General features: G+C 40.9%; 1 protein-coding gene across 2 annotated transcripts in view; it reads right to left on the reverse strand.

Moving 5' to 3' along the window:
- The window catches only part of GLDC (glycine decarboxylase), a 98824-nt gene that overhangs the window by 15537 nt on the left and 60874 nt on the right, over positions 1–22413 (reverse strand). Inside the window, exons 16-21 of one of the 2 annotated variants that reach the window (XM_015544919.2) lie at positions 13344–13419; positions 7424–7549; positions 5843–5992; positions 4501–4613; positions 3097–3238; positions 552–663 (exon numbers count right to left, since the gene is read on the reverse strand). In XM_015544919.2, the coding sequence (XP_015400405.2) occupies positions 552–663; positions 3097–3238; positions 4501–4613; positions 5843–5992; positions 7424–7549; positions 13344–13419 (719 nt within the window). The remainder of the gene's footprint in view (positions 1–551; positions 664–3096; positions 3239–4500; positions 4614–5842; positions 5993–7423; positions 7550–13343; positions 13420–22413) is intronic. The other variant, XM_042964732.1, reaches the window with a different exon arrangement.

Genomic DNA, 22413 nt, shown 5'->3' on the forward strand with positions numbered 1-22413 from the left:
TCATCAAAGGTAAAGTCAAGAGACTTCCAAGACTTCAAGTTGGCCTCTCCAACTTCACCTTCATCTGCTCTCCTTCCTCTTATTCCATTCAACAACCCCCCAACAAGCTTCTCACCACGTACACAATTCTTTCTTGCTCCAGTATTTCTGTTTACTGGGGTCTGATACTCTCCTTTCCAGGCTCATCTCAAGTGTCTCCTCCCAGAAGGCTCTCCCAACTATTCTGCACTTCCTCTGCCCGGTCTGAATTACTCCACTCTTCTGGAGCCATTCCCATAGCACTTTGTGAGGTTAAGAGTGCATGGTATTTATATATACATCTCCCCATGCTGTGGGCTCCTTGTTGACCTGGGCTGTGTAGGCTACTGCATCACACAGCCTTGCAAATAGTGATACTCCTAACCTGTTCACTCAATTGAAGTTATTTCCATTAGCTATGATTTATATATGCAAAGAAACGAAAATTTCCTACCCACCGCAGAAAACATTTACTAGGTCAAACCTGGTAAAGAAAAAAACCAAGGTGATAGTAGACTGTGGTTGATACTTGCCTCTTGCACCCCGGAAAAGGACCCTATAGTGTTTTTCTAATCGCTTGGCCATGTAGTTGGCATTTAATATAGCAATTTCTGTGGCCTGTTTAAGGCCTTTGCCTCCCATCATCTGCAACAGAGAGAAAGAGTCATCAGCCATGGAACAGGTTAAACCCAAGGGGCACTAATGAAAGACACACCCAAGTAAATCCCACCCTCAAAGGGAGTCAGCCCAGTGTCAATCCCAACAAAGATGTCTTCCAGTCTTCTCTGATGCTGAAATGATTTTTGGTTTTCTCCTTTGAACATAACTTTATATTTCTTATAAAAATAACAAAGTAATAACAAAGTAACAACACGGAACAAAGTAACAGAGGCAAAATTGATTGCTGACTATTAGGTTACCTAAAGAGGAAAAAGAAACTTAGACTACACGCATTTGGGAATGTTTTTGTTTGTTTATGCATTTGAGATTATCTTGATAATTGCCAGGAATCTAATGGGATATTGACCAAAATCCTCACTGAATCAATTTGGTATATGGTTTGTCTTCCAATTGACCATAGTCAGAGTTATTTATACATTTAACAACTGCCAGGCTTGATCTTACCCTGTTCTGGTGGTTCCTAGGTCCCTGTGATTATACCAGGTGAACATCATCACCAGCAAAGAGCTTAAAATCAAGACTGCATCAATTTTTATTGCCTACATTCTTCCCAGAATACCTCATATATGATGGGGATTAATATGTATTAAATACATAACTAATATAAAGCAAATGAGAAAGCATCAAATAAAAAATAGAGACACCAAAGTCCAAAGGAAGGAAAGGACACATCTTGCCTGGCTGGAAAAGAAGTGTTCCCAGAGTAAGAGTTAGTACTTAAGTGGAAATCTACTAATGGGTAGAATTTGGTGAAGCAAAAAGAATGGGGAAGTCACTCCAGCTGAGAAGAATGGCCAAAACCAAGGTGTAGAGGTAAAGGCACATGGTTGCAGTCTGGAGGTTACTATAGAGGTTGGTGGGTTGTGACAACTTCTTGCAAGCCTGGAACCTTTGCCACAAAGAATTTGGATTTGGTTCAGCCAGCCATGTCTCTCCACTCATGCACCAGAATCACTTGGAAGCTTGATGGCCAAAGCCCTACCCAGTCATATGCTGAATTTGATTTTCTCTGGGATTGGGCCTAAGAATGTGTGTTTTGGGATAAATCCCCTAAGAATTCTGTGTAGGCTAGTAAGACCGAGAAGTCGAGGCAAAAGGAAACCATAAGATAATTCTGACTCTTCGGTAGAATCTTGCAGTCCTATAGGGAGTGTCCACAATGGGCTGCAGCAGGGAAAGAAGGTAGTTCTAACGCCCAGGTGGCAAGTAACAACAGCATGAAATAAAGAGAGGGGTCAAAGTCAGAGGGGTATTTTTAAATTTACTTTATTTACTTCATTGTTATCTGAGGTTCTGTCTGGTACTCCTGGCATATGGCCAAACCAGCCTGGGGGCATTTACTTTTTAAATGTGGGAAATCATCTCCAACCCAAACACATCCATAATAACCCAGGTTTACATGATCTAGGGACCAAAAGGAACCTGGGAATAAGATTCTGTTTGCAAAGAAGCAGAACTTTATTATGATTGTTTTTGTTGTTACTGCCTGTAAAATAACTCAAGTATCATTTTTAAAAGCAGGTTTTAGTCTCCAGGGTACAGAATTGTTGTTTCTGCTTCCCAGAAAGTTTTCATTAAGAATCATAAATGCCACACTGTTAAAGAGTAACAGCCAGCCCCAGAGAGTCATCCAACATGATTTGCACAGCTGAGTTTTAGAGTCTTGTTTCACCCTCCTTTAAGGAGGGAAGACAGTTTGGGAAGGCTGTTCTAATTAGCCACTGAACAAGTGTTCCTGTCCAATGTACAGTCTTAGCCCAGGAGGTAGGCAGGCCAGTTTGAACAAGAGCTGTATAAAATAAACTCTGGCCCTAGTGTTTTTTTTTGGAGAAACACAAAGGAAGGAAAGCTGTTCTCTAACAAAGTTTAATTACCCCAGAGAATTACAGTTCCACAGACTCTAAAGGGCAAAGAGCTTAGGGAAACCACCAGATAAGCAAATTTCTGCTACTTTTTCATCTTACCCTCCAGACTCATAAGAAATCTAAGCCAAAATGAGATTTCTAAAATTTATCCTAGGATTTCAACCTTCTGTAATAATTAGTATGTGCACTGTTTTTTACTTGCAAGGGGCTATACAAATCCTACAGGAAATCAAATGATGTAACCAGAATATCCATATGACTCATGGAACTTTGTCTGGAAAACATATCTGGCATGTCAGTTTCTCTGATGGTAAACTCACTATGAGAGCTCCAAGGAAGTAGCATAATGAAGAGATGAAATAAATTTTAGCTGATCTTTTTAAGAAGGTTTCTTCCACCCAAGTCAGCAATGTTCACTGAACTCCATCTCAGATCACGGACTTCATTTTTAAGTCAAGAAGAAAGTCTATAGACTTAGTTTCCCACCCACATATCACATCCCCCACCGGCCTAACACAGTCACAGGCCTCACCTTAATGTAAGCCCATGAAATGGGCAGGATGGAACTGGAGCCCCATGGGGCTGCGCTGACAGTACCCACAGGCCGGTTATCCTCACATGGCTTTACTGAAATGATCGGATGATTGGGCAGAAAAGGAGCAAGATGCTTCTTCCTGTATTTTTTCAAGCACAAATTCAGAAGATATCAAAAAGATCCAGACCAACCAAACACACAAGTGCTGGGCCCTCTTGGGAAGCTCTATTCCTAGTAGAGAAACTCAGAGCAGAAGGGATCTGACGCCTGCTAAGAGACAGATGTTCAGGAAGTGTTCCATTCTTCTTCCTCCTCACCAGCCATCAGTGTCCCAGCAGCTCACCGGAGAACTGTGGCAGAGGATTTGGCAGATTTCATGTAGGCAGCCATGAAATAGCTTGTGGATTCATGGACTCACCAGGATGTGGAGACCTCCCTGCCCCACACTCTTTCCCAAGGCATCTAAGGGACAGAGGGTGCTTCTGAGGAGCCCCAGGGCCTACACATCAGAGGCCAGCCTATGAATGCTACTCAGCCGCCTCCCGCATATCTAAGGCACTGAAGTGCCCCCACTTACTATAAATAATAATAATAATAGTAATAATAAAAGCAAGAGGGCCAGACTCCCAGCAATCTGAAGACTGGGACCTTTGGTCCATGTTTAGAAAACTTAAGAAACTCAGGAAATGGCTGATCAGCATCATCTTCACAAGATGATTCAATTTCAGTGTAAAAAGTTATCAACAGCTGCAAGATACTCCTTTAGTGCTATTATGATCTCATCCAATTATTCCAGTAACAAGGTTTGTTTCCTGCTTATCTCAGATGTAATCAGAGTTCAGGCTGCAAAGGGTTCAACACCTTATATCCAATTCACTGCTTCCTTTCCCTTCCTTTCTCCCTCTCTCCTTCCCTCTCTTTTCTTCCTTCCTTTCTTTCTTTCTTTCTTTCTTTTTTTCTTTCCTGAGAACACTTAAGTTCTACTCTCTTACAAATTTCAATTATACAATGTAGTGTTACCAACTAAATCACCCGGTCAAACATCTATGGCTGAAAGTTTGTACCCTTTACCAACCTCTTCCTACCCATCCCCTGCTCCCCAGCCCCAGGCAAGCACTTTTCTACTATAAGTTCCTTTGGTTGTTGATAATTCACTTTCAATGTAACCAACAGCTGATTTCTTTTTTTAAAAGACAGAAAAAAAAAAAAAAAAAGAGAGAAAACATCTTGGAAGTCTAAGTTATCACCCCTCTCACTGCTTCTCTCCAGCCCCTAAAGGAGGACTAGATATGACGGTGTCCATGACACTTGAAGACCTCGATGAGAAGAACAGCAAACTTGGGGCCATTCTTTCATTCTCAGTCTCCAAAACCATCCTGAAATGAGCAGCCCGGAACTCACACGCCAATGGGCCCCATGCCAGGGCCACCTCCTCCGTGGGGAATGCAGAAGGTCTTGTGAAGATTTAGGTGTGAGACATCAGACCCAAAATCTCCAGGACGACAGATTCCCACCTACCACAAAGGGAAAAGAGCCAAAAGCAAAAGTCAAGAGCTTGCAAGGATATTCTGGAAAGGCAGCCATGCTATTTGCTGCAGCTTCTCCTCTCAGAGGAAAGGCAGGCAGAACTGTTCACAGAAATGTTCTTAGTACCGGAAGAGTTCCACATTCAAAACCTGACATCCCATAAGCAGCCTGGCTTATGGTTTCTGTGGAAACAGCAATTGACCATTTAGCCTAATTTAGATTTCAAAATACAGATTTGAGGAGAGGAAACACCATGAGCAAAAGGGAAGTACCTCCTTGCTGCAGAAACAGATGACATTCAGACCAGCAATGCTACTTCCCCTGCATGGTTGGCTTTGAGTATCATGCATTTTGGGTACCCCAGTGAAAGAGACTGGAAGGCTACCTGATAGGATAATGAACCAAGGGGAAGAAAGGAAGAAAGTTTTCCTGAGACCACCCTAATACCAGTCACAACAGGCCTTCCTGCCACTTAGGCATTAGGGCTAATTTTGAACATAAATTAAGTGCCAAACATAAAGAGTGCATTCCTGAACTCTTTGCAATAGATAATCTGTCAACTACACTTACAAAGGGAATCAGAAAGAAGCAAAGAAAAGCAGAAAGACTTTGAAATGGTAAAGCAAAACAAAACAACAACAAACAACAAACAAACAACAAACAACCCACAATCACAAAATAATGACAAAGAAGTTAAGAAAACTCTGAAAAATAACACCTTCTGCTCCAATGAACCCCTACAGCATTTGCAGAGAGGTGCACATTACACCCCACCCCCAACAAACACAGTTAGGATTGGCCCTTCAGGGACAGAACCATTCAGCTATTTTACACTGATGAAATTGAAGCCAGATTAAGGACTTGTCCATTGCCATGGGAGATCAATATCCACCAGTGGCTAGAACATGGGTGTGAATTTCCATAGGGAGTCAGGAGACCTTCATAGCTGTAGCACCCGAGAGAGATCAAACGCTCTGACATTCAGTTTATTCCATGCTTCCTGTCAACCTTTTTATCTCCCCCAACCTCCCCTATTGCCCCCTTCAAATCTGATCTCAGTGAAATTGTGTTACTTTCCTTGAAGTTGGCAATACAGAAAGTCAACCTCATTTCTGAATTCAGTATCATGTTTTAAGACAATTGTCAAGAAATCAGAGGAAAATAATATTTTTCTGTCTTAACCACTTTCTCAGGGAGTCCCTCTTCTGTTGCTCACCTGTGCATTCATATTTGCCCCATCTAGATAGACCTGTCCTCCATGTTGGTGGATCAGGTCACACACATCACCAATGTTTTCTTCAAACACCCCATTGGTGGATGGGTATGTAATCATGATTGCTGCCAGGTTCTCCTTGTGTTTATCCACCTATGGGATAGAAAAGGGCAGAGGGAGACAGAAGAGGAACTGTTTATTTGTTGCCCAAACCATTGCTTTTACCTTACAGGATTAGGAAAGGTGATTTTTTTGGTCTTTTCATTTCTAGAATTGTCTCAAACTATGATGACAATAAAATCCATTACTCCTTTCCTAAGTCATTCCAAAGAAACAACAAAATCCCTTCAAACTAAGTCTCCATGATCAAGACCAAAAAACTGTTTGGAAGTTGGGTATTTTGGGCTCAACTCTCCTAGGTTTTCCTTTGGTTTTAGTCATCTCAATAATTACTTCAGATCTTTTTCGTTATGGACATGTCTATTCTCACAGTTAATCTCTCTCTGCTCATCTTGCCATATCCACCCTTATTCCCTTTCCTTCTCATTCTGTTGAAATTAGAATTCCCACAAGGAGTGTTCTGCTCTGATTTAAAAAAAAAAAAATCTCCCTCATGCTTCCTTTTCACAGAAAGCAAACATATAAAAGGCATATTCCTGGGGTTTTTTTTTTTTTTGGCCAGTGACTCAGAGCAAGCTCGTATGGAAATTAAAAAAAAAAAAAATTTAAAGGTCATATCCTATATTGGGGAAACTTAGTAATTACAAGCACTGCCCCAGAATATCTGCGGGTAAAAACTTTGTGGGGTGCTGAATAGGTGGGGATGGTTGGGAGAGACTAACAGTGCTATTTTCAGCTTCCTTTGAAGGCAGTTACATGAAGTTCTCTGTCTCCATGCCTAATAACCTTGACAAAATCACATTGCTATTCAACTGATTTCATTCCCTCTTAAGATGCAGCCTCCAGTCCACCAGTGGAAAGCAGATACAGTTGCTAGGCAACCTCTTCCTGGAGGTTGGGAGGTTGGGAGTGAGGGGTTGGTGTTGCAGAAAGGAGTGGAATGCCGCCCCAAATTCAGCAGGTAATGGCTGGGACAGTCACACACATTTATAAAATCTACATGTATGTTTTAATTCCCAACACAAAAATTGAGAACAACTGTGACTGCCTGTTTGGTTATTAATAGGGGAAGAAGGGGGAAGGTGGGCAGAAGGAGACAGGCAGGCCCTACAAGGAGTAGCCTTACTATGACCATGAATAATTCATTCAGTTTCTTACATATGCACGAATTAAGAGAATAGGATTTCAGTTTAAAGGACCTTGTCCCTGATTGGTGAAGGAAGAGGTAAAGTAGACTATGTTCGGTTTTATTCTGGACCAAAAATGTGACTGTTGCTTTTTATTTTTCTTACAGAGACAGGTTTTTGATTTTATGCCATTTTCCCCAGACCCATTCAGGAGAAACTGCAGTCTTTTAATTAGAATGCAAAGAAAGACAATGTTGCTACAAACTATCCAGTCCCTTCTTCCCACCACCTCTTCTCAACCCAGACCTCTTCCATCTGTTTAGTGGAAGACTAGTACCATGGCCTTGAGGTGAGCTGTGTCGATATTCCCATATTTATCCACCTCCACAGGCTGAATCTTCATGCCTGCCATGTGGGCACTTGCAGGATTGGTCCCATGTGCTGATTTTGGAATGAGGCAAACCTTAGGAATGGAATGAAAGGAAGGAAGCAGAAAAAATCATCACCAGGCTATTCATGAGAGAAAAGTCCTACAACATGCTTGGAGCACAGATTAAATAGGTGCCACATGCTTTATTTAAACTGACCATAACATCTGAAATCTGCTATAATTTCATTATTACTATATTGTAAAACAATGTCCAAAAGGGCAGGTTCCGTTTGAATCCACAAATATCGCTCTTTAAATATTCCTGTAGGGACACCTGGGTGGCTGAGTCAGTTAAGCATCTTACTTCGGCTCAGGTCATGATCTCACAGTTTGTAGGCTGAAGCCCCACTTCAGGCTCTGTGCTGATAGCTCAGAGCCTGAAGCCTGCTTCAGATTGTGTTCCCCTCTCTCTCTGCCTCTCCACCATTTGCACTCTGTCTCTCAAAAATGAATAAACGTTGAATAAACAATTTTTAAAGATTCCTATAATATTAATCAGTATTGTCCTCCCTTATCTCAGCACACCAAAACACAGGTCAGTGCTTATTCTGACCTTGTCTCAGTTATATGTAGAAAGTATCTTATAAGAACATGAGATTAGAAGTTAAACTCTAGGACCCAACTGCCCACATCACAGCTTCAGTTCTCTGCTTCGCTTTGCTGAGATCCAGAAGAGATGATAACAGTAGACATAATTCCAAGGTCTTCCTATGCTGACACACCAATTATGGCACCATTTACTGGATGCTTATTCTGTGCAATGAATTATTAGTTGCCATGAGAATCATACAGCAAGCATGAAAACCAATCAATACCTGTCCTGGGCACATTGACAATGCTGGTAAATGTATAAACAGGTGCCATAGAAACTCAGAATAAGGGGGGTATTGTTTCAAGTGGAAGAGGTCAAGGGAGGGTGATTCAAGAGCTAGAGCCTAAGCTAACATTTAAAGATAAGTTGAATTCTTACAGAAGGCGGAGGGTGGGTACAATTTTAGAATTCCCAGATTTAAATCATTTTCATTTCCTCCTACAAATCATGTGAACACAAGTGAACACACGTGCTCTGATAGATCTGATGATGCTGCACTGCAGGAAACTGCATCACAAGAGGTTTTACCAAAAGAAAGCAATAAGGAGAAACAATGATCACCCTGAAAATAATCCTCCTTTTTTTTTTTTTTTTAAGTCCCAGAACTAATATTGCAACCCCTTGAAGAGAAATGGATGGGCATTACAGAAATGGCCTTATGGAGAGAAAACTTTGCTCTGCAGGTATTTCCTCAAAAACAGCAAAGGTGTCTACTTCAGAAAAGCACAGGAGCACACAAAGACAACTGTTTGCCAGAGGCAAAGTGTTACTCTTCTGTTGACAGAAAGTTTGTGCCTCTTTTGAACAGTTATTTGTCTCATGCTGGTTATACAGTGTTGTATTCAAATCCTTTTTCTTGTTTGAATGCTCCCCTATTTTATTGAGTTTAATTTCTCAGAACCAAAGCTGGAGACACTTGTCCTTTCCCATAAGATATTTTTATTTTACCAAAGGATCTTTGGATAAAAGGATCCCTTCTGGGCAGAACATTGATCACAAAGGAAAAGGCAAACATTAAAAGTGAATACAGTCAACCATACTTAAGCATAAAAGAAAGTTTTAAATTTTTTAAATGTTTATTTATTGTTGAGAGAGACAAAGTGCAAGCAGGGAAGAGCAGAAATAGAAGGAAACACAGAATCTGAAACAGGCTCCAGGCTCTGAGCTAGCTGTCAGCACAGAGCCTGATGTGGGGCTTGAATCCACAGACCACAAGATCATGACCTGAGCTGAAGTTGGACGCTTAACCGACTGAGCCACCAGGCACCCCTCAAATAAAAAAATAAAAAAATAAAAAAATTAATGAATATAAAACATTGGCTAAAGGCCTAAATTAAGAATTCATACCAGGGAAGTTCTGCTGAAATAAATATATTCAAGGTAAAAACCATCCTATGGTACGCTGAGTACCCCTTCAAATGCCCATGTTCTAATTCTCAGAATCAATGGATGTATCCTTATGGCAAAAGGGACTTTGAAAATGCGATTAACTTCAGGCTCATGAGATGAGAAATTAAGGATTTTGAAATCTGTCTGGATTATCAGTGGACCCTAAACACATTCCCCAGTACTCTCAGCAGAGGGAGGCAGTGGAGGTTTGACAACAAAGTAAGTAGAAAATATGATGAATGGGGGCGCCTGGGTGGCCAGTCAGTTAAGCATCAGACTTTAGCTCAGGTCATGATCTCGTGGTTCATGGATTTGAGCCCCACATCAGGCTTTCTGCTGGATCCTCTGTCTCCACCCTGCCTGCCCCTTCCCAACTTGAATGCACGTGCACACACACTCTCTTTCTCTCTCTCTCTCTCTCAAAAATAAACATTTAAAAAATAATTTTAAAAACGACAGGAAATTTGAAGGACGAACAAGAGGATGGAGTGATGGCAAGAAGGGGCCCCAAACTAAGGAATGCAGGAGGCATCCAGAGAGGCAAAGAAACATTTTCTCTCATGGATCCTCCCAAAGGAGACTGCCTTACCAATACCTTGACTTTAGCCAAGGGAAACCAATCTCAGACTTCTGGACTCCATAACCGAGAAGATAAATTTTTGTTTTTTCAAGCCATTAAGTTTGTAAGAATTTGTTACAGCAGCCACAGAAAACTAATACATATCCTGATATAAGGAGCAGCAGAAAAAGTCTGAGCGGTTTTGTCAGTGACTCATTTATATGTTGCTATTATACAGTTCTGTTTTTCTATGTAAAATTAGGAAACTTTAGTATTTTTTTTCTGTAATTTTATTTAATGTTGGTTTTGCCTCACTTTAAAATTGTGCGGTCACAAGGGAATGGATGTGATGCTTTAGTTTATATAAAACAAATCCTCTTTGGAGCATTTATGCCCATTTAGATGGATGCTGTTTTTCTAACTCCCCAATGTACCTGGCATAAACCCAACCCATAACTCATTCTCCAACACTTGCTGAATGAGTGAAGGATTAAGAAGGAGTGCTCATTTGTGAGGGAAAATCAAATTCTTACCACTAAGAAAATCTAAAAACCAAATGCCACTACTTTGTCTCAGGCAGTTAGGAAGAGAAAAATACTCCCATATACATTTTGGGGGATGTTTTTTGGTATTTTCTGTGGGGTCAATGTTTTCTGTTGTATAAAAACCACATCTCTGCTCGCAAATCTAAGTTAATATTGGACTAACAAATTGAGTTGTTAATTACAAAGGGTTTAAGACAATCCCTGGTGTTTGTTAAACAAATTTATAGTCCCCCAAATTAAACTGGTAAATCAAGAACTTGGTTGTTGCATTTTAGGAACCTCTGAAATTTAACCCAAGAGCAAATGTGAAAAATAATTGCCAAAAAACAGCTTGAAATAAGAGAACCATCAGGGACTCGGGTGGTTCTGTAGCATACAATTTCCCCACACTCCTTTTCAAAAAAGAAGGATGTATTTTACTGGATTCCATTAGGGTCTATTGTGCAGGAACAGCTGTCTGAGACTCTTCTGATATGGAAAAATCCTCCCTGATTATTTGAGTAATAAGTCATTTTCTTCTCTAACTGAAAATGTCAGCTTTAATTAAAATCTTTAATCTAGAAAGGATGCCAACATTTCCAAACTTAAGAGTTCTGTATTTCTACAAGCTCAGGGACTGGGTGGCCTTCCCTGTCTCTCCCACCCTCGGCCCTTCCCCAGCTTCAGTGGCTAGCTCCCTGCAGTCCTTCAGAATGAAAAAAATGACACTGTGGTTATAGCAGTGTGGACAATGGTCAGAGAAGAAACATCACATGCAGGGGGACAGACAGAGAAGAGAGGACTGGAAAACACAAAGAGAATGAAAAGGAACCATAAAGGATCTGTCAGTCACAGAAGAACTCTGCCCAGGCCCAATCAAAAGTTCTTTCATCCTTTCTGCTTGACCTTTCTGGTTTGGTCCCCCACTCCTGGACATTCACAGATACTTCCTGATGTCAGAGTGGAGACCTGGAAACAATAAGGGGTGGGGAGCATCACAGATTTGATGGAACCTGGATTTTAGCATGACCACTACAACGCAGATCTCAAAAATCTCTTTATAAAGCAGGGGCAGGAGGAGGATGAGGAAAAGGAGGCAACATGGAGGTGGTCACACAGAATGAATGGATCCCTTCCCAGGATCCCCAGACACCCAGTGGTTAGAAAGTATAACAAGGAGTTCCAGTGGCTACCTTAATACATGGAAGCCACAGAGGAAGAACAGAAGGGGGAACTTTTAATGTCAGTCACCTGCCATTCTTTCCCTGGACAACATGAGCTTCAATGTTTCCTTTCTGATGCTATGATAGTGCTGAGACTCTGAGGTCCAAAGAATGATTCTAGTTCTAAACTAACATTTCCTTAGAAACTTAAAGAATTCAAAACCACTAGGAAACCCAACTTGGAGTATCAGGGACTATGTCTATCTGATTTATCACTTAATCTAACTCAGGACTGGCACACACCGTGCCTTGTATGTAACCAGGATTGAATAATTATTCAACTAATGATGTCCTCTTTTTCAAAGATTTTTGAAAATTAGTTCTACTCCCCAACTAGGACAAAGGCCTGAGAAAACATACCTGTGAAATCAGGATGGATAAACAGGAAGAGAAAGAAAATTCTTTTTTCCCTCCGTTTTTAAAAGTGAAGTATAACAGTTTTCAGATTCTCCATTGCAAAATACAGGCAACTAGACACAAATAATCTTCTAGTTTTAATATACCCAGAAATGGACTGAGATAGGGCCACCAGCTTCTGCACTCCCACTAACTTGGGCAACCAGAACTAGCCTGGCACCCTTTTCTAAGTTTCCTGGGATGGGCAGTCACTTTTATCCTGCTCCCGACCCCTACCCACTGCTCCCTCTAAGAACTCCACCTCCACAACTCAGTGGAAGTTCTCGCTCAGTGTTGGTCAACACCAAAATGAAGACCTCAGAAACAGGCTCATTCGCCACACTCTGAAGCCTATGTCAGATCAACTGCTAGAGGCACTGCTACCTGGAGATTAGTGGAGTCCAGTCAAGCCCATTAGCACCTGTGGGTCCCTAAACAGGCTCCACAAGCAGTTTGGACCCTGGAGACTAGACTCCCATACTGAAAGCAAAAACTGAAGCAGAACCATGAACTCTGCTCCACCATCTTCTTTTGCTGCTTAGAGATGACAATCCTCAATAGGGAATTTATTTATTCAATAAATATTTTATTAAAAAAAATTTTTTTTAAGTAATCTCTACAGCCAACGTGGGGCTCAAACTCATGATCCTGAGATAAAGAGTTGTGTGCTCTACTGACTGAGCCAGCCAGGTGCCCCTCAATAAACATTTTTTGAGCACACATATGATCAGAACTGTGTCTAGTCACAGTGGGGTTACAGGAGAATTAAAGGCAAGTCCCTACCCTTTGTCCAGGTGTAGGGCCAGGACTACACAAGGGAGAAGAGACCTGGAAGGGTAACATTCCTGCCCCTTCCATCCTTTGCAACCTGTGGAAAGCAGTTCCACGGCCAACTGGCTGACTTTTACAGACTGGGCTTGAGCAAAAACCTTTATTTTCAAATGTTTTCCCTCAAAATGGTCCGTGGAAGTGTCTCCGGGGCAAGGATCGTAATGACCAGTTCAGGGAAATCTGTTTCTTGATTATATGTTCCCTAGCTGCTTCCAAGAAGGCTTAGAAGGAGTGCACCACAAAAGAAAAGGGACTCTGAGAGCTGGACCCACTGCCCCCTGATGGTGGGCAAGCACCACCTGCCCATACTTACTGTCCTGTGTCCCTCTCCTTTCCCCTCGAGGTAAGCTCGGATAGTGGCCAACCCAGCATATTCCCCCTGGGCTCCGCTGCAAAGACAAGAAGAGAAGGGTCAGGGCTTTGGGCCTCTTTGTTTTCATTGACTCATTCACTATTCACTGGGCAGGGACTGCATGTTCTCCATTTGACAAAAAGGCACTACCAGACACCATGGAAAGTTCACCTAGGATCTCTGCACAACCTAAAAGCTCTTGAATGACCACAGAATGGCACTCAGTCCATGTACTAAAGCTCATCTACTCCTACTCAGAAATGGGCCTTTCAAACCTCACTCAGTACCATGTATCTACGAATTCTATTACAGAAAATTTCAAAAATCACACATAAATAGTAGAATATAAGGAGCTGCCATATACGTATTATCCAGCTTTAACAATTCTTGGGTATGGTCAATCTTTTTCCAACCATATCCCACACTAACCCCCTCACTCTGAACTAGATTATTTTTATTAGGTGGGCTCCACACCCAACAGGGGGCTTAAACTCACAGCCCAGAGATCAAGAGTTGCATGCTCTACCTACTGAGCCAACTAGACACCTCCTGAACTAGATTGTTTTGAAGCAAAACTCAAGTATCATATCATTTTATCAATTAAAATGTCAGTGTGCATCTTTCAAGGAGAACAATTTTTAATAACATTAATTACAATTATTACACCTAAAACCAGAATTTGTCCATACCACATATATAATCAGTGATGATATTACCCCAAAGGAACTATGCCCTTTGAGTGTGGCAATAGTCCTTTATTCTTAGGTGAACTTTGCCATGCCCCCATGCATGTGGCAGCTAGAAGCTGCCCATACCCAACTAGGCAATCCTTGAAGACACCAATTTAAGAGCACACTTAATAACAGTCCAATGAGCAATACTGAGTCAATCATAAACTGTTACTTAATGTTCTCAGTAGTCTTTGCAGAAGGAAAGGGAAGTGAGTAATAGGTTTTTAAATCCCAAAGTGGTTATTTCCTCTATCTTGCACAATTATACCATCCCTTAATCCTGTAGAAGACCCAGTGGTTTGGGTGTTCATCCATTCTAATCATCCCATAATACTGAGATAACACTCTAAAAGTACAAGTTGTAAGAATAAGATAAATTTCTAAATTTAAAAACTTCTAAAAGCTAGGGGTGATGGGTGGCTCATTGGGTTAAGCGTCCAACTTTGACTCAGGTCATGATCTTGCAGTTTGTGAGTTCGAGCCCCACGATGTGCTCTGTGCTGACAGCTCAGAGCCTGGAGCCTGCTTCATATTCTGTATCTCCCTCTCTCTCTGCCACTACCCCGCTCATGCTCTGTCTCTCAAAAATGAATGAACATTATAAAAAAAAAAATTTTAACCAAAAGATAAAATTTGGAACACTATTTTTGTTTTGTTTTGTTTTGTTTTGTTTCCTTGTTTGTTTTATTTTGAGAGAACACCAGGACAAAACCAGTTGGATTTGAAATGTTTTCAAACTACTGTGGGGACACTGATGGTCTGGTGTTAGGAAACAGCAGAATTGAGGACTTAGGTCAGGAGAGATAACAGGGAAGCATCTGGGGCTTATAGGCTGGCTGGAGAAAGAGAAAGTGGTGACTTGCAAAGCAATAGGATAGGGTAGATTAGCTAAGTAATAGTAATAATAAGTATAAATTGCTCCATTAATTAAACACTTCCTACTTAACAGGCACTCTGCACAGAGTACAGAGAAATGGTAGCCCTTGTTGTGGGGGTTGCCACTAAAGCATTTTACATCATCTTATTTGGTCCTTATTTAATCCTCCCAATACCCCCATATGATAGGTCCATCACCCCCATTATGTACATGAAGAAACTGAGGTTAAAGTGTTACATGCCCACATGGCCAACAGTGACAGAATTAGACTTCAGTACAAGTTGGCCTCTCAAGGAGCCTCATGTTTCCCCTGAGAGCAGTACTGTTTCTCCGAGCACATTGTGCTTCCCAAAGGATTCAGAGCTGTGATTTTCTTTCACATAACCCTTGTCGAACTAGGGAGGGTTGGCTAACACATATAATAAGTTTCTTGTCACTTACACTGAGTGAGGTCTGCCTCTTCCCTCTTCCAAAGAGGTAGGCAGACATGAGTCTTCCATTTTCCTGTCTTTGGAAAAACAAGTTGTTGCTCACTTGTTGTTTTTATTTTGGAAACAGAAAAATGAATATGCTTCAGCAAACCACCAATACCAAGTTACCTAGCCTCTGTTTCCTCATCTCTAAAATAGGGATAATAATTGTACCCATATGCACTCAGTATTTTGTTACTGTTATAACACAATCCTATAAGTGCACTGTACATTGAAAATTATTTTAGAACTCAAAGTACTTTGTGTGCCTGTCTTATCTCAATTAGAGTGTAAGCCTTGAGGGTAGGATATAGTTCTCAGCATATATAGAACAGTACTCTGCATGGACTTTGTTCAAAATTTAGTTCCCATGGCCATATCATGGAAAGAGCCTAAATGTCCATCAACTGACGAATGGATTAAGAAGATGTGGTTTAAATATACAATGGGATACTACTTGGCAATGAGAAAAAATGAAATCTGGCCATTTGTAGCAACATGGATGGAACTGGAGAGTGTTATGCTAGGTGAAATAAGTCAGGCAGAGAAAGACAGATACCATATGTTTTCCCTCAAATGTGGATCCTGAGAAACTCAACAGAAGACCAGAGAGGAGGAGAAGGAGGGGAAAAAAGTTATAGAGAAGGAGGGAGGCAAACCATAAGAGACTCTTAAATACTGAGAACAAACTGAGGGTTGGTGTTGGGGGAGGGGGGAGGGGAAAGTGGGTGATAGGCATTGAGGAGGGCACCTGTTGTGATGAGCACTGGGTGTTGTATGGAAACCAATTTGACAATAAATTTCATATTAAAAAAATTAGAAAATAAAATAAAATAGCCAAAAAAGTTGGTAGAAAAAAACCAAAACAAACAAAAACAAAAAAACCCCAAAATTTAGTTCCCATCTCCAGCCGAAGCAGTCAACATTGATATCCTTTCTTCCATGGAAAGGGGACTCAACAAATGGATTCTATACTTACCTCTATTTTTTTCTCATGACTTCTACTCATCTTATTTTGTTGGAAACCAATCAAGGTGTTCAGAACAGGAATGAAAGAGAATGGAACTGTGAGCCAGTAATCCAAGAGAGAGGCATTATCCTACGGATGATCATAAGTGCTAGATGTGGCAACTTAAAACTAAATGCCACATAAGGAGCGCCTGAGTGGCTCACTCTGTTAAGTGTCGACTCTTGATTTTGGCTCAGGTCATGATCGCACCATTCATGAGATAGAGCCCCTAGATGGGCTGGCATTGACAGCACGGAACTTGCTTGGGATTCTTTCTCCCTCTCTCTGCCCTTATCCCACTTATGCTCTCTGTCAAAATTAATAATTTTTTTTTTAAATCTTAATAAATAAATAAATAAATAAATGCCACAAAGGCTTATTATTGGGATTCTATTAAAATAAGAGGAATTAGTGCCACATGTTGATGGAAATTATGAAAAATAACTGCTTATCTCCATAACCCAGATTGAGAGTCCATCAGAAAACCACTACATGTGGAGAAAAAACACAGCAAAAACAGTGGTTTTCTGACATCCATTTAAATTGAAGTGGTTGGTGGCTTGGATCTGCAGAGTTGGCCACAGAAAGGAGGACACTAGTGGGTGGGGAGCCTCAGACCCACAAAAGTGTCAAGTAAGCATAAGCTTAAATTATCTTAGAAAAACAACATCCTCCAGTCATGGCATATATTCAGGCTGGTGAAAGAACTGCTACATATTGTACTGCTAAACACAAAATGAGCAAAGTCTAGCAGACAACATCCTCCAAAACACAGACTCACTGCACAAAAAAATCTATAAGAAGTCTTAGACTATAAGAAGCTAGAACAAGGACAATGTCCCACAAGGTGAAAATAAAATGCAGTTGATGGGATTCAACAGTTTTGTAATGATTAAACTAGACTATTAGTATCAGTGTACAATTCTAAGTGCAATGCTAGTCAGTGTGAACTTAGCAAAAGGTTTGGGGGGGAGAGGAAGAGGGTAGAATTTGAAGATGGCATGACAGAAACAGGGTGACACTACAGCTCTTTTGCTAGAAAGAACTAGAACTAGAATTCAAGGACACAAATGTCAATGATTTTTATCACTTTACCTTCATCTTTGCTAAGAACCCTGGGATTTAGAAATACTGCAACTTAGTTCTACCTGGAAAGGTTTAGTTTTTAGACCTGTGGAACAAATTTTTATTGGACCTTCACACAAGATGAATCCCAAGGGAGACTTAAAGACTTCTGCTAGATGTTAGAAATATGACTGCAGATGATCTAACAATCAATGATGAAGAAGGAATAAGGCCTGCTCATACAGATGATTGTGGAGAACATTCATGGTGAGTAGTCACAGGTAGAAAGCTTAGCACTCCTTAAGCATAAAACTAAAGATGGGTTAAGATAATGAATGAATTTTGGGGGCACCTGGGGGGCTCAGTTGGTTACTAGTCCAACTTCAGCTCAGGTCATGATCTCACTGTGAGTTCAAGCCCTGCATCAGACTCTGAGCCTGGAGCCTGCTATGGATTCTGGATCTCCCACTCTCTCCTACCCTTCCCTGCTCATGTTCTCTCTCTCTCAAAAGTAAACGTAAAAAAAATTTTTTAAAGAAGGTTTTTATCTTAAAAATTGGGGGGGTAGGCAGGGGCGCCTGGGTGGCTCAGTCAGTTAAGCATTTGACTTCAGTTCAGGTCATGGTCTCACAATTTGTGAGTTCGGGCCCCACGTCAGGCTTTGTGCTGACAGCTCAGAGCCTGGAGTCTGCTTCAGATTCTGTGTCTCCCCCCTCTCCCAACCCCTCCCCCGTTCATGCTCTCTCTCAAAAAATAAATTAAAAAAAAAAAAAAAAAAGAAGAAGAAGTAGGAAGGGAGCAAACATTCCCAATCACTATCCATTAACAAGTTATTGAACATGTGACCCAATCACAGCATAGAGGAAACTCCCACAGCCTGGGACTTCATAATCTGGAGGGAATGACCCAAGAAGTGGGACAGTCACAGATTTTCCAGTGATAGTGGTGACCCTTCACCTGGAGTAACCCTGATTTGTTCTCTGCTGCAAGCCTCCCTTGGGTATTGTCACCTAATTCATAGGTGGATTTGAAAGTTTTTTATTATAAAATAAAACATTCATGTGTTTAAAAAACTTGCATCTATATAAAAAAAAGCAACCTTCTCCCATTCTTCCCCATCTAACTCTCCAAAAGGAAACACTATTAATGATATGGTTTTTAAAATTTTATAATTTTTTTTTAATTAACGTTTATTTATTTGTTTTCAGAGAGAGAGAGAAAAGCACAAGCTGGGTAGAGTCAGAGAGGAGAGACAGAATCCCAACAGGCTCCGCACCATCAGTGCAAGAGCCCGATGCAGGGCTTGACCCCAGGAACCGTGAGATCATGACCTGAGATGAGATCAAGAGTCAGATGTTTAAACAATTGTGTCATCCAGGTGCCCCTGTGATATATGTTTTGATGTCAAACTCCCCTCAACCAAACACTTTAATAATACCACTGTCAAGTGCTTGGGAAGTGACCAAGTGAAACATTAGCTAAGAAACTGACATGGTGGGATGCCTGGTGGGAAGAATCTGAATTTGGTTCAGGTCAAGATCTCATGGTTCATGGGCTGGAGCTCCACTTTGAGCTAGCTCAATTTCTCTCTCTCTCTCTCTCTCTCTGTCCCCTTGCTCACTTGCGATCTCAAAAGAAAAGAAAAGAGAAGAAAAAAAGAAACTGACATGGTAAAACTGATCCCAGTAAGATGATCAAAACAGCCACTGCTTCAAAATGACCCACTTTAGTCCATGGCAACATCCTAAGACACCTCCAAGAAAATAAAGTAAAAAATGGCACTGATTCCTATCTTATGAATGGAATAAATAGGGTGACTGACAATTTTTCCAATAAACATACCTTGGAAGCAATAGGATATTAATCAGTCTAATTCTGTTGCTTACCTCAAGTACCCAAACACTGCCTGGGTCTCCATTCCAATGAGCTTATAATAAAAATCTCAATGTATCATTCTGGAATGTTCTTACCAATCTGTATCTGATTTAAAAAATTTTTAATGTTTATTATTTGAGGGAGAGAGAGAGAGAGAGACAGGGAACAAGCAGGGGAGGGGCAGAGAGAGAGGGAGATGCAGAATCGGAAGCAGGCTTCAGGCTGTGGACTGCCAGCAAAGAGCCCTACGTGGGGCTCGAACCCACAGACCATGAGATCATGACCTGAGATGAAGTCGGCCGCTTAGCCAACTGAGCCACCCAGGCACCCCAGTCTATATCTAATTTGACTTAAGCTGAATTCTATACTTAACCTTTAGATTCTGTCAAGAAACATCTGAATAGATCCAGCTGTTCTAACCATTCTGACATCCGAAGAGTATGTTAAAGCAATGGTTCTCAAACTTAAATCTCCAAAGCATCAGCATCACCTGGGAACTTGATAGAAATTCAAGTTCTGAAGTACTGAGTCAGAAATTCTGAGGGTGTGACCAAGTGCAAAAACCACTGCTCCAAGCCTTACAAACTGCAAAAATCAAAATATGCTTTTGAGAGTTAAGGAAATTGGGGGAGGGGAGGTCCTTCTCACTATTTTCTGTGTCCCCAAAGATGGTTCTCTTCATCCTTCACCCTTCTTTCTCTTCCTCCTGGTGTTCTGAGTACTTCTTTAGGAAATCAGTCTCTGACCAGAGGTCTCTGATATCTGGCTTCCTGGAGTTCTCTGATAGGAGGGTTCTGAAGCTGCATCAGGCTCAGTAGGAAAGCATTATCAGAGATTATCAATGGTATCAGTCATGTTAGAGCTAATTAATCAATTATGAGCTCAAGAATGGGGGTGTGGGGGGTAACAACCATCAAGTGTTTTGATTCTCCTTACTGTAAACTGTCCTGATACACACATGGTGGTCATGACTTAGTCTTCAAAGGGCAGTTTCAAAGTTCAGTCCACTGGAAGATATTAATCATCTAACTAAACCTTCCTCTTTGGTGTTCTTTCAGGGCAACACACTTTCCACACCTCAGTGATGCACATTAGAATCACCCAGGAAGAGTTTTAAAAACCTTGATTCCTGAACTCCACCGTAAGGGGAAATTCTGATGCAACTAGTTTGTGGAGTGAGAAGAGCATCAGTATTCTTCAGAGTCTCCCCAAGTAATTCTAACATACAGCCAGGACTATAAATCTCTGTAACCCCAATGGTTTTCCCAGGATGGTAGTTAAAACAGCACATTAGCATCATCCAGATACTTGTTAGAAATGCAAAATTCTCAGGCTCCAAACTAGACTTACTGAATCAAACTCTGGCTGTGAAGCTAGCAAGTTAATGAGCTCCCCCAGGTGATTCTCATGTGCAATAAAGTTTGAGATCCATAGATTATGCCCTGTTTATACACCTTTATTTAAGAACCTCCAGGGAAGGGGAGCCTGGGTGGCTCAGTTGGTTAAGTATTTCTGACGCTTGGTTTCAGCTCAGGTCATAATCTCAAGGCTCTTGAATTCAAGCCCCGAGTCAGGCTCCATACTGACAGTGTGAAGCCTGCTTGGAATTCTCTCTCTCCCTTTCTCTGCCCTCCGCTACTTGTGCTTGCTCTCTCTCAAAATAAATGAATAAACTTAAAAAAAGAAGAAGAACCTTCCTGGAGATTCTGGAAAAGCAACTGCCAGCCTCAATCTACATTCAAGATCATAGTTTGCTGCTTTTAAAGACAAAAGCAACTTATTCACTCTTATAAGCCAAAGGAGCTAATAGTAATTCCAGATTGTATTTCACATTAGATATCTGTGGAAGGTGTTAATTACTGTTACTGTGTGCCTCAAACATTACATTACTCAGCATTACATTACCCAGCAATTTCTGGAGTGTATTTGTGAGCTGCTGAATGATTTTAAGAGTGTCACAGTGTAATGGGGAACAAGTCAAAGCAAGCCACACTGGGCACAATGGAAAATGGAAAGGTAATTAAATATTTTATGGCGATTTTCTTCACCAAACTGGAAATGCTCTCCAGGTTTGTAGATTGAGCAAATAAATAGGAGAAAGGGGGACAAGTTTCTTGACATTTTTGTTTCAAGTCTTTTAAACACCTTGGGGATCTTAGGAATCCCAGAAAATAGACCTAATAAAGGTTTAGTCACATGAACAAAAGATTTTATGCCACAATTTATCATAATAAAATCCTTTATCAACTATAATCACTGGCCATTCCTCAATTAAACCTCACTCAGATCAATAACATAGCATTTGCTTTCTTGCTGTATAGGACAGATGCCTACATCATCACTAAGGAGGAAGCCATATAACAGAGGTTTGGAGGCCTCCACACATTGTGGGTGCTATCCTTACAACTTTGAACTGCTGAATTTCCTTTCAGAGAAAAATCCTCTGACAAGAAAGCAAGTCTATATCCAGGCATAAACTATTAGAGAAGGAACAAAAGCCTCCTGTAAGCATAATGTAGATAGAAGTGTACTGGATCTGGACACTATTGAAGGGCCTAGCAGCAAAGATGAGGTATAGAAGTCAGGGCCATATATGCAGAAACACTCAGGTTTGTCCCTGAAAATATAGTTCTCTTACACAGGCCTATTAGAACCAGAGTTGTATTTCAAGTTCAATATTATTCTCTTCTGCAGAGCTTGGTTCCTTTCCCTTTGTTATGAGCCTTTCACACTTTGAGTACTGAGTTGCTCCTAAAACTGAGGTAGTATATGATTTGCCTCCAACCCGAGGGCAAGCTTCGAAGCTGGCTTCATCATGCCATCAGCTGACGGAGAAATCCTCTGAGATCAGGAGACCCAGGCTAGAAATGAATCTGCAAGCGTCTTACATTGCATTTAATTATTTCATAATACACATGTCCCCCAAATAAAATTAACTTCTTTTCATTTTTTTGAATTAACTTCTTTTTAGATTATATATTAAACATATATCATGGTTTAAAAA

The sequence above is a fragment of the Panthera tigris genome, chromosome D4 (assembly GCF_018350195.1).
Source record: "Panthera tigris isolate Pti1 chromosome D4, P.tigris_Pti1_mat1.1, whole genome shotgun sequence".
In the NCBI taxonomy this organism is placed as follows: Eukaryota; Metazoa; Chordata; class Mammalia; order Carnivora; family Felidae; genus Panthera; species Panthera tigris.